Source organism: Nicotiana attenuata, unplaced genomic scaffold, assembly GCF_001879085.1.
Source record: "Nicotiana attenuata strain UT unplaced genomic scaffold, NIATTr2, whole genome shotgun sequence".
In the NCBI taxonomy this organism is placed as follows: Eukaryota; Viridiplantae; Streptophyta; class Magnoliopsida; order Solanales; family Solanaceae; genus Nicotiana; species Nicotiana attenuata.
In genome coordinates, this window is record NW_017670987.1 from 94561 (window position 1) to 107318 (window position 12758).

Genomic DNA, 12758 nt, shown 5'->3' on the forward strand with positions numbered 1-12758 from the left:
GTTACGGAGTTATATACGCACCACCACCTGATCAGCTGGTATACGTTGATGATTTGCCCACAGTGGCCGAGATGATATGATGGGATGCCCTCAGAGGCTTGATGGTATTACTAACGCATATACCCATGTATGGTATGACATTTATATGCATATGCACGATATTATAATATTAAATGATTCACAGAGTTATTCATATATACATGTTGAGTCTTTTACTCCATGTTTCTCTCATGTCTACTAGTTACTGAATTTCATTCCTTACATACTCGGTAAATTATTTATACTGACGTCTCTTTTTGCTTGGGGACACTGCGTTTCATGCCCGCAGGTCCCGATAGACAGGTCGAGAGTCCATCAAGCAAGCTATCAGCTCAGCGGAAGATGTTGGTGCGCTCTATTTGCTCTGGAGTTGCTTATGTGGTCAGTATGATTATGATATGTACTGATTAGTATGGTGGGCCCTGTCCCGACCTTTATGACATTCATGTACTCTTAGAGGCTTGTAGACATATATCGTGTACGTGATAGATTGTATGGCCTTATCGGCCTATGATTTGAGTTTATAAATTATCATGTTGGACTATTAGGCTCGTATGTCACATGTATATAATGATGTAATAATAAAGATACATTACATTGGTACTCGGTTGAGTAAGGTACCGGGTGCCCGTCGCGGCCTATCGGTTTGGATCGTGACAAAAGTAGTAACAGAGCAGTTCTGTCCTAGGGAGTCTACAAGACGTGTCTGGTAAAGTCTCGTTTATGGGTGTGTCGTGCACCACACTTATAAGTAGGAGGCTATAGGGCATTTAGGACTGTCACTCTTTCTTTTTACTCTAGATCATGTGGTAGAGCTCAGTTGTAAGAATTCAAATTTCTAACTTCTATTTTATTCGTAATAAGACGATACCTACATCCAGAAAGACGGTTGGTAAAAGACATGGTTATGGAAGAGTTGTGTCAGAGGAACTCGACTTTGGATCATTCTTATGATAAGTAAATGTGAGGTCTTTAGGAGATCATGTGTGTACTGAAAGGTGTAAGTCTCTTGATAAGGAGTCTTGAGGCAAGAATACATATCCACCTTAATGGTGAAAGACAATGAGAGATTTAGAAGTTAAATACAAGTTTCAAAAAGCACAAGAAGTAAGATGAAGAAGTGTACGAGACGCCCAGTTAATGAAGGTTAACGGTGTTTATAATTCAGGCAGAGGAATATAAGCTTTTTGAGTTATATTCAACAGTAACAGAGGTATGTACAATTGGCCGTACCCATCTCAGTTATGCCCTATGGGGGCTTACAGGTGTAGTTTAAGAAAAGGACGGAACATCAGGATCGGGCTGGGGTTAGAATAACCCAAAATGGTGAATGGATTGTTTGTGTTAGTTGACATTTTCGAAAGGTATTACAAATGTGCTAATAGATCTTCTTGTGCGACACCTAGATGATGAACTCTATAATATTACAATTAGATGTGAATGCTAGCATGATAAAAAAAATTCAGAAGATAGGCACTAAAAGCCTAGAAGGGATAAATATTACCTTAGTATGACTCTCGTCCCTAGTAGAGCAAGGACGTTAAGCAACCCGAAGAGCTGATGGATGAAGCAAGGGGAGCAAAAAGCAAAAGAATGTCTTGCTGAAGTTTTCAGAAGAAAGGGATAGGCAAAAATATTAGCAGAGTAATGAGAAGAGAGATAAGGCAGAATTATGAGTAAGATGCGATACATGGATGGCAACGGTAGATCAAAAAGATGACGGTATTACCGAGTCCATAGTCAGGTGAAGGAAGAGACGAGAGGTGACAGGTCTTGAGACAACAAATGAGTATAGGCCATAAAGTCATATCCTCACTTCGGAAAATAAGTTTGTGACTCCAACACAACCACCGGAAGGAAACGTTGGACCCTAGAATAATAGAAATCGGTATGGGCTGGTGAACAAGATAAACTAAACATGAATTAGGAACTGAGTGATTTGGTAATAGTCAGCATCATGAGAATTTCAGACTGCATTCTGGCAATAATAGAATGGAAAACAGAAGAAGTCCCATGATGAATTCAGAGAATGGTCACTCAGGGAGACGTTTCCCTAAAGCAATAAATATGAGCAAAGTTAAGCTTAAGGGACTGTATGTGCCAGTCACACTAAGTGTCACCATCGCGATTAAGGAATTTTGTTATCCTTGGTAACAGAAGGATTCCGGCAAGGCAAGCAAAGGTCATTGATGTTGTCAAACGACACCAAAAATGAAGAGGTAAAACATCCATAGGTAGATCCTCGTGGCTTCAGCTCTTAGTACTCCCCTAAAGGGGGGAATATGGAGTGATGTGGCATTAAGTCGGAATTAAGTGGTTCTAGTGACTATGGGATGGTAAAGGAAGAATGCGATAAAAAATGAAAAAGGAATGAGATGGAACTTATCCAAATCCTACAGATATGCTACGATGCCAGTGCAAGCACGACGTCAAGGAGAGGATGTAAGGGCTTCTGCTCGAGCTGTTATTAACAAATAAGGAGCCAGTACGAGACTTAAGTTAAGACAAAGAAAATAACCCAAGAAAGATCACGCGGAATATTGAGATGAGAATGGGCCAACGAGTAGTTAGTATTTGATCAGGAAGAGCCAAGTTATGGCTAAACAGGAGGTTACAGACGAGTCAAGCAAATCGTGTAAGACGAACATAGTAAAATCCAATATAGTGAATTCTGCCTCGCAGTTATGACATCATGAACATTGAGAAATATTTAAATAGAAGTTGGGGTAGTTAAATGTACCATATGAGTGTTACGGAGATAAAAGAGAGTCCACTGGGAAGTCAGTCAAAATATCAAGCTCAGAAGTAGCCCTACAAGCACAAGGGGGTGGAAGTAAGTAACTACAGATATTTATAGGCAAGGGAGGACATCAAAAATTCCGTCAGGTGTAGACATGTAATTTTTGACCCTCCACAAGATTTTACACATTTTAGCGTACATATTAATTTAGGTGTAGTATCGCTATTCTAAATAGTGTTGACTCTTTTATTTTATTTTTATCACAAAAAATATTTTTCATCTTTAGGTTAAAGGCAATTAGTATATTCATATTTATAGTATTATAACATTTGAAAATTCAAAAAAAATTAGTTTCACTTTTAGTATTTAGTTTTATATTAGTTTATTTTAATTTAGAGTGATTTTTACATTTTTATAGATACATTGTACTATTTGATCTTCCTAGCCTAGATTCAAACCCAAAAGACATGGTCCAACCTAATTCCCTAAATCCAAGCCCAATTACCCTTAGACCATAGATCCAATCCCAATACCATAAAACTCTAACACTTTAAAAGGACCCTTCTTCTACATCTTAATACCTAGACCTAGCTAAGACAAAAAAAAAAACAGAATTCCTACAACTCTAAGCTAGTAGCGGCGGTCCAAGGTAATTGCAACATAATAGAACTACCAATTCCACGCAGATTACAGAAGTTGAATTTTCTTTGTCGTACGACACTGTGTACTGTGTCCATATTACAGATATACACAAATTTTCACCTTCTTTCGGAAATTCAGATCCCTCAATTTGCTTGATTTAATCAAACCCCTTTTCGTTTTCCTATAGTTGTTGTTGAGTATAGCCAATGGCCAATAACGAAGAATCAAACCCTCTTTTATCCCCTGAGGTGAAAGATGAGTTGAAAAAGCCCAATAATAAACCCATTATTTCTTCTGCCGCCAGCGCAATCCCAGCTACTTTTCCGATGAGGTGGAATGCGGATGGGCTTCCTATGGGCCATGGCGTTGTGGGTGTGACCAATAGGGCTCAATGGGATTTTGGCCTTTGCGCTTGTTTTGGTAGGAATGATGAATTCTGCAGCAGTGATATTGAAGTTTGTGTCGATTCGAGGTTCCGGTTTGTAATTTTGGTATTTCGGTCAAAGGATTGTTGCTTTGTTTAGCCCGATTAATTTGCAATTTTCAACTTTGTTCATCAATAAAAGGTCCATTTCTTAATTTTTATTCTCATTTCATTGTGTTATGATAGCTTGGTGCGCGTGTTGGTTGTTTTGTGATTCTACGTTGTTTGAGTAGTATGTCTTAGTTTTTCATTTAAATTGTTTTAACTAGTTTAATTTCGATTATGATGTATGTAGTCTTGGTTCTTCAATAAATGCTTTTAATCGGATATATGAAAAAAATTAGAGTTGTTTCTTCCTTGGCAAGGAATAAGAATGGGCCATAAGGTGGGTTTTGGACCATAAGGAATCTGGCCAAGTAATAGATCATGTTAGCTAGCCTATTTTCCTCCCAATAATATCTTTTTCATAAATTTGGCCTTACAACAATCTCGAACTTAGGAAATGATTTTTGAATATTCGTAGGAAATGCTTTAGGCGCGACTTGATCTATCATCGTGATTGTGTACACGTTTGTGTGACATAATTTTGATTCTAAAAATATATCGAGGTATGGGTTCGCGCAACTTCGGCCGAACTTTCTTAATAATAGTAAAAGCGTGATTAATAATGGCCGCGTACGCGTGACATGATTCTTGACGCACCAAACAAAATAAGTACACGTACGCATGACTCGTTTTAGGTTAATTTCTTAATTAAAAGCGGTAAAATGAAAAGAGCACATAGGTCCTAAAAATACATAATTAAATAATTTAATTAAGCCAGGTATATGATTAAAGCGACTGTGCTAAAACCACGGAATCCGGGAATGCCTAACACCTCTCCCGGGTAAACAGAATTCCTTACCCGGATTTCTGTGTTCGCAGACCATAAATAGAGTCAAACTTCCTCGATTCGGGATTTTAAACCGGTGACTTGGGACACCATAAAATATCCCAAGTGCCGACTCTGAATTTGAATAAATAATCCCGTTTCGATTATTGTCACTTTAATTGGAAAAACTCCCTTATACCTCTCTCGGGTGGTAAAAAGGAGGTGTGATAGCTCTGGCGACTATGCTGGGGACTAAGCCCAGAATCCCTAGTTCAGGGTTCAAGAATTCGGGCTTGTTAATGTGAATATTACTTGGCTTTATTTATTGTTGATATTACTCTATTTTGTGGACCTAATGTGCTTATTGCCGTTTATTTACCGTTTTGACATTATTTGAACTGTATTAAACTGTCTTCTTACGCCTCCCTTCTGAGTCTTCCAAAATATGGTGCACACGTACGCGTGGCTCACTTTTTTGTTAGAAGTCACACCAAATAGAACGAGGCTTAGGTCAGCAACAAGGCCGAGTAGACTTTCGTGCTCCACATACGTTGCCCCCACCTCGGCTCGAGCTGTCTGCTCGGGTAAGCCAGGCCTAGAATACAACCCCAAGTTAAACCTAGAATAACATAGCCTCATGCCGGATCCCTAGTAGGAACGTTTGTCTGCATCACATGCATTTGACCTTGGGGACTCAACACAAGGGTTGGGTCCGTCTAGGACAGGTGTACCCAAAATGAAAGACCATCCTGATGCATCTTCCGTGCTATTTGTACATTTATTTGCTTCGGCTTGTATGTTGACCGGCTAAGGAAAGAAAAATAAAAGAAAAAACAAGAGTGAGGTAGGATAGAGAATTCATCCGGTTCTGAAAATCTCGGTATTTGAAAATGCCTCGAAACTCTGCCAAATTTTTAAAAAAAAAGAAAGAAAGGAAAATGTATTTCAAAAAGCGAAAGTGAGTCAATATCATATTTTTCCAATTATGTCAAAACTGGCCGAACTACGCGGGTCTGATTCTCACCGGATATGAGATACGTAGGCAAACCTCATCGGTTCCGACCCCCAATTTTCAAAAATCCGAAAATATATTTTTCTTTACTTCCTTTTTAGAAAAGTCTTTCTTTGAGACCCCAATTTTAAAAAAAAATCCAAAATATATTCATTCTTCTTTCAAAAATCGAAAAGAAAATTCAAGATTCAAAAATATTTTCTTTTTTCTTTAGAGGCATTAATTTCACAAATTCAAAACAAAATTCCAAAAATCCAAGAAAATATTTCCTTTTTTCTTTAGAAGTTTTTCTTTCGAAATTAAAAAAAATCGAAATTCAAAAAAAAATATTTTCTTTCTTCTTTTGAAGTCTTTCTTTTCAAAAAAAAAACACTCGAAATCCAAAAATATTTTGTTTCTTCTTTTTAAGTCTTTCTTTAGAAAAAAATCAAAAATCGAAAAAAAATAGTTAGTTTATTTACTTTATTCTTAATCTTCCCGAACCACGCAAGATCTGATTCATGTTGCCACATGATATGTAGGCAACCCACATCAGGTTCGATCAACCATTAAAAAGAAAAATGAAAAATGAAAACATGAAAAAAAATTGAAAAAACATGAAAAAACAAAAGTGAAAAAATGATGATAATAATAAAGACTAACTGAGTCCATTCTAACGTGTCTTTTGTTTTGAATTGTGAAGAAAGTTTGATGTGGTCAGTTTGCGGTAAGCGGACAACACAAGATCCAAGGAAAAATGATAACTGACATCGAAGCTGTTATAATTGCTCAAGAGACTCAGGGTCGGAGGGTTCAACAGGAGTCTATTGTGTTTGAGGAAAATAGAATACTGAAACAGCAAATGACCAAAATGTGTCAAGCATGGGCCATGGCCAAGGACAGCCTTGTCATGAGTCACAATTTGCTACCCAGCAAGAGCAGTACCACTCTCCTGAGTACCACTCATACTTGCTTGATCTTCCTTCAAACATTAAGAAGCCTGCCCGAAAGATGGCACAGGAAGAAATGACCCAAAGTGTGAAAAGCTTAGAACGACGGGTGAAAAACATGCAAGGGTTGGCAGGCCAGAAGAGTATTGCCTTCAAGGATCTATGTATGTTCCCCGATGTCCATTTGCCGTCTAGTTTGAAGACTCCCAAATTTGAAAAGTATGATGGACATGGAGACCACATAGCCCACCTGAAAAGGTATTGCAATCAACTAAGAGGTGCGTGAAGAAATGAAGAATTACTAATAGCTTATTTTGGGGAAAGCCTTACGGGAGTAGCATCCAAATGGTTTATGGATCAAGACACATCTCGCCGGTACGTCTGGGATGACATGGCATAGGCCTTTGTCAAACAGTTCTAATACAACATTGACGTCGCCCCAGACCGCAATTCCCTTTCAAACCTGAAGAAGAAACCAACTGAAAGTTTCAGGGAATATGCCATTAAATGGACAGAGCAAGCAGCTAGAGTTAAGCCACCCATGGATGACCACGAGCTAATCACTGTCTTTCTTCAGGCTCAAGAGCCAGATTATTTTCAAAACATGATGTCCGCAGTGGGTAAATCCTTCTCGGAAGAAATCAAAATGGGGGAAATGGTTGAGAATCACCTTATGACAGGATGAATTATAAGTAAAGTAGCTCTCAAAGCCGCAACTCGGACTGTCCAGATTAAATCTGATAATTTTTGGGACACGAATGAGAAGGATGAAGAAACCATGATGATATCAGGGTAGAGAAGAGGTCCTAGGAGAGCATCTCGAAGGTATGACCAGCCTTGTGTGTTTTCCGATGATGCTCCTGAACACTACTATCCACCTAAGAACCTACAATACTCTGTTGCTCCACCTCAGTATGTTGTCCAGCCACCAAAACACCCCAAAAGGCGAGCACCATCACCTCATAACCTCCAGCAGCCTCCACAAAATTTTCAAGTGCCCTATAACCCATGTCCAAGACATGGGTATAGAAGGGAACAAAGTTTGAAAGAAAATTTTACACCAATAGGAGAGTCCTATGCAAGCTTATTTGAGAAGTTAAAGCATTATGACATGATTGCACCCATTCCTCCAAATCATGTGGACCCACGTGCAAGAAGCTTTGACCCTTCTAAAAGGTGTGAATGTCATTCCAATGTCTAGGGGCACAATGTTGAAAGTTGTCGGGATTTGAAAAGAGAAATAGAAAGGATGATCCAGGAAAAACTGATTGTGATCCAAGATAGTGACACCCATAATATCACGCAGAATCCTTTACCTGCACATGATGATGCACACTCTGTGGGGATCATGCCTGGTGACATGGAGAATGAGAATCCACTCAGGAACTTGCCGACTAAAATTGGAGAAGGCCATGGTGATTCTGATGAGCAAATTTGTGGCTAAATGTCAAGCTTAGCAATTGAAAAGTCATTCCCTCCTCACTAGGAAGGAATCTTGGTAGCTTGTTTTGATGTTTTTTCTATTATCTGGGTTATTTCAGGGTTGTGATCCAGATTTTATTTGTTTTATTGAGTCAAACCCTTGTATCCCTCCACTCTGTCTGTGTGAGTCTTGTTCGTTTGTTATGTTGCTATTTTCATTATTCGGGTTAATTTAGGGTTGTAACTCGGATTTTAGGTTGTTTGTCTTGTTGTCAAACCCTTTCATCCTTTACTCAATGAAATACAGTTAGTCTTTTTGTGTCATTCTTTTCTTAGTTCTTTTCTCGCTAGTTCTAATGACATGACATGCATGCGGAAATTTTGGCCAGATCTTAGAAATTGATTAAATCTGGAATTTGATAACTGAGAAAAAAAAATACTTTTGAGGATGAATAAAAAGTTGAAATACTTTGGAATTAAGGGCGAGTAAAATTCACCTTCAAATAATTGTGAAGATCGGGCTTGGGATATCGAACCAATTTAAGCCTAGTCGAAAGTTTGTCATTAATGGATGGAAAGTATTTTTCGAGCACAACACACCAAGAAGACAGACATGCTCATTAATGTTGTGATCGCAAAAGGATACTATGTTTAACATTCTCAAGGCTGGGAGGCCCTTTTTCTGCTACCTAAACACTTTATACCCTTTATCACCCCTTTGAGCCTACGTTATTATTCTTTGACTACCCTCTTTTGGAATCAAGTTTAGACTTAAAAGTCTAATAAAATAAAAATGAAAAAATAATGAAGAAAAAGTCCATGCCCCAAGAGTACAAACTGGGGCAACTCTCAGAAGGTTAAAAAAAAAACTCAAAGGTTCATGTCCTCAGAAAATAAAAGCTGGGACAATTTGTTTTGAAAAGAAAAAGAAAAAAAAGAGAAAAAAAAACACAAAAAAAAAGGAAGATGAAAAAAAGTTAGGTCAGATGTTTGAACTACGTTAGACCTGATTCCTTTTAAAAAAAAGGATACGTAGGCAGCCTCACGGTTTGGTCCAACCAAATAAGAATTCAAAAAAAAAAGAACAAAAAAAGAAAAATCCCAAAAAATCCCCAATAGCTAAAACTAGGGCGGAGATTTCATTTCACTTTTGAAAGAGTCGATTCCAAGAGTTGTAAGTGTACAACCCCTGATTTTGAGTCTACTTTGAGCCTTCATACCGACCCTTCTTTCTAACCCTGTCCAAAAACCTTCAAAATAATGACCTCCTGATCAGCCTTCAAGAATGCCAAGGGACGCATGCAATGAGCAACGGTTGTCACGCGACATAGAACATTGTCAAGTTGCTCACACAAGAAAGCAAAAGAAAAAGAAAAATAAAAGAAAATGAGAGAGTCTTAGTAGTGATAACCCCCACGGGCACTGTAAGACGACGGTAAGTAGAGATAAATAAATGAGAGAGACTCGTTGGTGAAAATCCCTCGGGGCACCACTAGTCGGAAGTGAGTCGTGAAGCTGATGCAAAGGATTGGGACGAACAAGCCCGACTTCAAAGGTCATAGGAATGGTAAAAGGGAAAATTGGATTAGTTTGATAGATCGGGGCGTTGAGTCCAAAATGCATGTCATGATCATTAAGGCTAGTTACTGAAAAAAAAGAAAAAAAAACCTCTTCCTCCCGTCCTTCCGACAGGGGCATTTCTTGTTAATACTTGTTTCTTTGCATCATTGTGTCCTTCACTCTGAGACAGTCCTTGTCAAAACAAGCAAGAAAAGATTTCAAAATCTGCTACCAGCTTTTCAATTGCACAATGTAAATGTGGCCAGCATGCCTAGGTGTTACTGTCAACGTGCCTTGAGGATTCATGCAAAGGCTTCCCCAAAAGACTCTTGCCAGCCTACTTGGCGCAAGCAAAGATAACTGGTGATTCTCTCTGACAAACAAATTGCTCAAAAGCAGGAAGTCATTCAAGATATCAGAAAAGGTCACCTAGGCAAAGATCTCCAGTTGAGATAAGGCTGATTGAGCCACAAATACAAATGGTACTGGGTGTGAAACAATCAAGGTTGATGTAGAGCAAAGGTCTCTTGAAACTGACTCAAGCTGATTGAGCAAAAGCCGAGCTACCCAAGACTCAAGGCCACAAACCGACTGCCATTTTCAAAACCGACAAATTTTTCTTTGTGTGAAACAGGAACAAAGCAGTGGAAGGAAAGTGATTCAAAAAAAAAAGAAGAAAAACAAACAAAAAAAAGAGGAGAAAAAGAAAAGAAGAGAAGAGCCGGCAAAGGGAATTTCTTAAATCTTTGCCTTTATTTGTCTTTCTATTATGCATAAAATCTTGCCATTGATCTTCACATTTTTTCCTCCTAGGATAAAAAGTCCTAGTCTGATGGATTTTCTCCTTGGATAGAAATCTTAGTCTGATGAATCTTTCTCCTAAGACAACAAAAAAAGGGACCTAGTCCGATGAATATTCTCCTAGGATCGAAATCTTAGTCTGATGAATCTTTCTCCTACGATAGAAAACCTAGTCTGATGAATCTTTCTCCCAGGATAGAAATCTTAGTCTGATGAATGTTTCTCCTAAGATAACAAATAAAACCCTAGTCTGATGAATCTTTCTCCTAGGATAAATGTCTTAGTCTGACGAATTTTTCTCCTAAGATAGAAGATCTAGTCTGATGAACTTTCTCCTAGGATAGAAATCTTAGTATGATGAATCTTTCTCCTAAGATAGGAAACCTAGTCTGATGAATCTTTCTCCTAGGATAAAAATCTTAGTCTGATGAATCTTTCTCCTAAGATAACAAATAAAATCCTAGTCATAGAAATCTTAGTCTGATGAATCTTTCTCCTAAGATAACAAATAAATTCATAGTCTGATGAATCTTTCTCCTAGGATAAATGTCTTAGTCTGATGAATTTTTCTCCTAAGATAGAAGACCTAGTCTGATGAACTTTCTCCTAGGATAGAAATCTTAGTCTGATGAATCTTTCTCCCAAGATAGTAAACCTAGTCTAATGAATCTTTCTCCTAGGATAGAAATTTTAGTCTGATGAATCTTTCTCCTAAGATAACAAAAAAAGGGGACCTAGTCTGATGAATTTTCTCCTAGGATCGAAATCTTAGTCTGATGAATCTTTCTCCTATGATAGAAAACCTAGTCTGATGAATCTTTCTCCTAGGATAGAAAACCTAGTCTGATGAGTCTTTCTCCTAGGATAGAAATCTTAGTCTGATAAATCTTTCTCCTAAGATAACAAATAAAACCCTAGTCTGATGAATCTTTCTCCAAGGATAAATGTCTTAGTCTGATGAATTTTTCTCCTAAGATAGAAGAACTAGTCTGATGAACTTTCTCCTAGAATAGAAATCTTAGTCTGATAAATCTTTCTCCTAAGATAGAAAACCTAGTCTGATGAATCTTTCTTCTAGGATAAAAATATTAGTCTGATGAATCTTTCTCCTAAGATAACAAAAAAAGGGACCTAGTCTGATGAATTTTCTCCTAGGATCGAAATCTTAGTCTGATGAATCTTTCTCCTAAGATAGAAGACCTAGTCTGATGAATTTTCTCCTAGGATAGTAATCTTAGTCTGATGAATCTTTCTCCTAAGATACCCAAAAAAAAGCCTAGTCTGATGAATTTTCTTCTAGGATAATAATTTCTCAAAAAAAAAAAGAAGAAGAAGAGGAAGTCTTGATTTGAAAAAAAAAGAAAAACAAAGAAAAAAGGGGTCAATTTTCTTAAGTTACCAATCTTCAGTTTTCTTGAAATCAGGGTCCCGCCTGGAGAGTGGGGGTTTATAGTTTATAGTTTTCCACAAGCTCAATCTTAAATCTTGGAGACGCACTACCTTTTTTTTAAGCAATCCACTCGACAGTGCCTAGGGCTAGTTTTTTATATATTTAAAAAATCAAACAAAACATAATGTCATGACGTCCTAAGAAATGTAGAGTATAATCTTTGATAACTACATAACACCTATTACCAAAATTGAGTGAGAGACTCAATATTGGTATTACACAATAGAGAACTATGTAACTAGATACTAGCCCTTGAAAAGCTTTCATGATGTCCAAGTGCTTGCACTTGTAGCCAAAATTCCTTGCCCTATTACCAATATTGAGCAATGAGCTCAACATTGGTGTCACATATTAACTGATATAAGCCTTGAATAAATAAACTAGCCCATGCATATTGTTAGCACTTGAGTCCAGCTTCAATTTTCGCATATTGCACATATAGCCTCTTAACCATGTAGCCACTGCCCAAATTTTGCTTTTATATCTGCTTTGCATTTGGGAGACGCACTACCTAGTCTGGGTCATTTAGGTATTTTTAGCAGACGCATTTGCTAGTCGAAATTTTCTTGGTTTTACTTACGGGAGATGCACATCCTAGTCGAGTCTTCAATTTTACTCTCGTCAATAGCATAGGTAATTTATAGTTCTTCTAACAACTCACAAATCTTCCTACTGCAAACTGGGGCAGAAAAGTTTCTTTTGTTTTGTCTGTTTTGTTGTTGTAGCAGGCGCCCACGTGGAGAACAAGTGAACTCATTTCAGAATTCATTTCAGAGTCGCTTGAAGTTTCAAGTCAGTAGCAGCCGCCCAACTAGAGAATAAGGGAATTCTTTTCAAGTTCCAGTCAGAGACAGCAAGGTTCCTCTTG

The 12758-nt window shown here is 37.9% G+C and overlaps 1 protein-coding gene across 1 annotated transcript; it reads left to right on the forward strand.

Moving 5' to 3' along the window:
• The first annotated feature begins 3627 nt into the window (after positions 1–3627).
• On the forward strand, positions 3628–4088 carry LOC109245023 (cell number regulator 8-like). The gene is made up of 2 exons (XM_019412198.1): positions 3628–3912; positions 4032–4088. The coding sequence occupies exons 1-2, from the start codon at positions 3628–3630 to the stop codon at positions 4086–4088; spliced, it is 342 nt and encodes a 113-aa protein (XP_019267743.1).
• Positions 4089–12758: the final 8670 nt, after the last annotated feature.

Bases quoted from the DNA above. Each gene is read 5' to 3' on its own strand.
- LOC109245023 (XM_019412198.1), top strand. From the start codon at position 3,628: ATGGCCAATAACGAAGAATCAAACCCTCTTTTATCCCCTGAGGTGAAA. The intron at 3,913-4,031 runs GTATTTCGGTCA...GTGTTATGATAG, and splicing joins GGTTCCGGTTTGTAATTTTG to CTTGGTGCGCGTGTTGGTTG.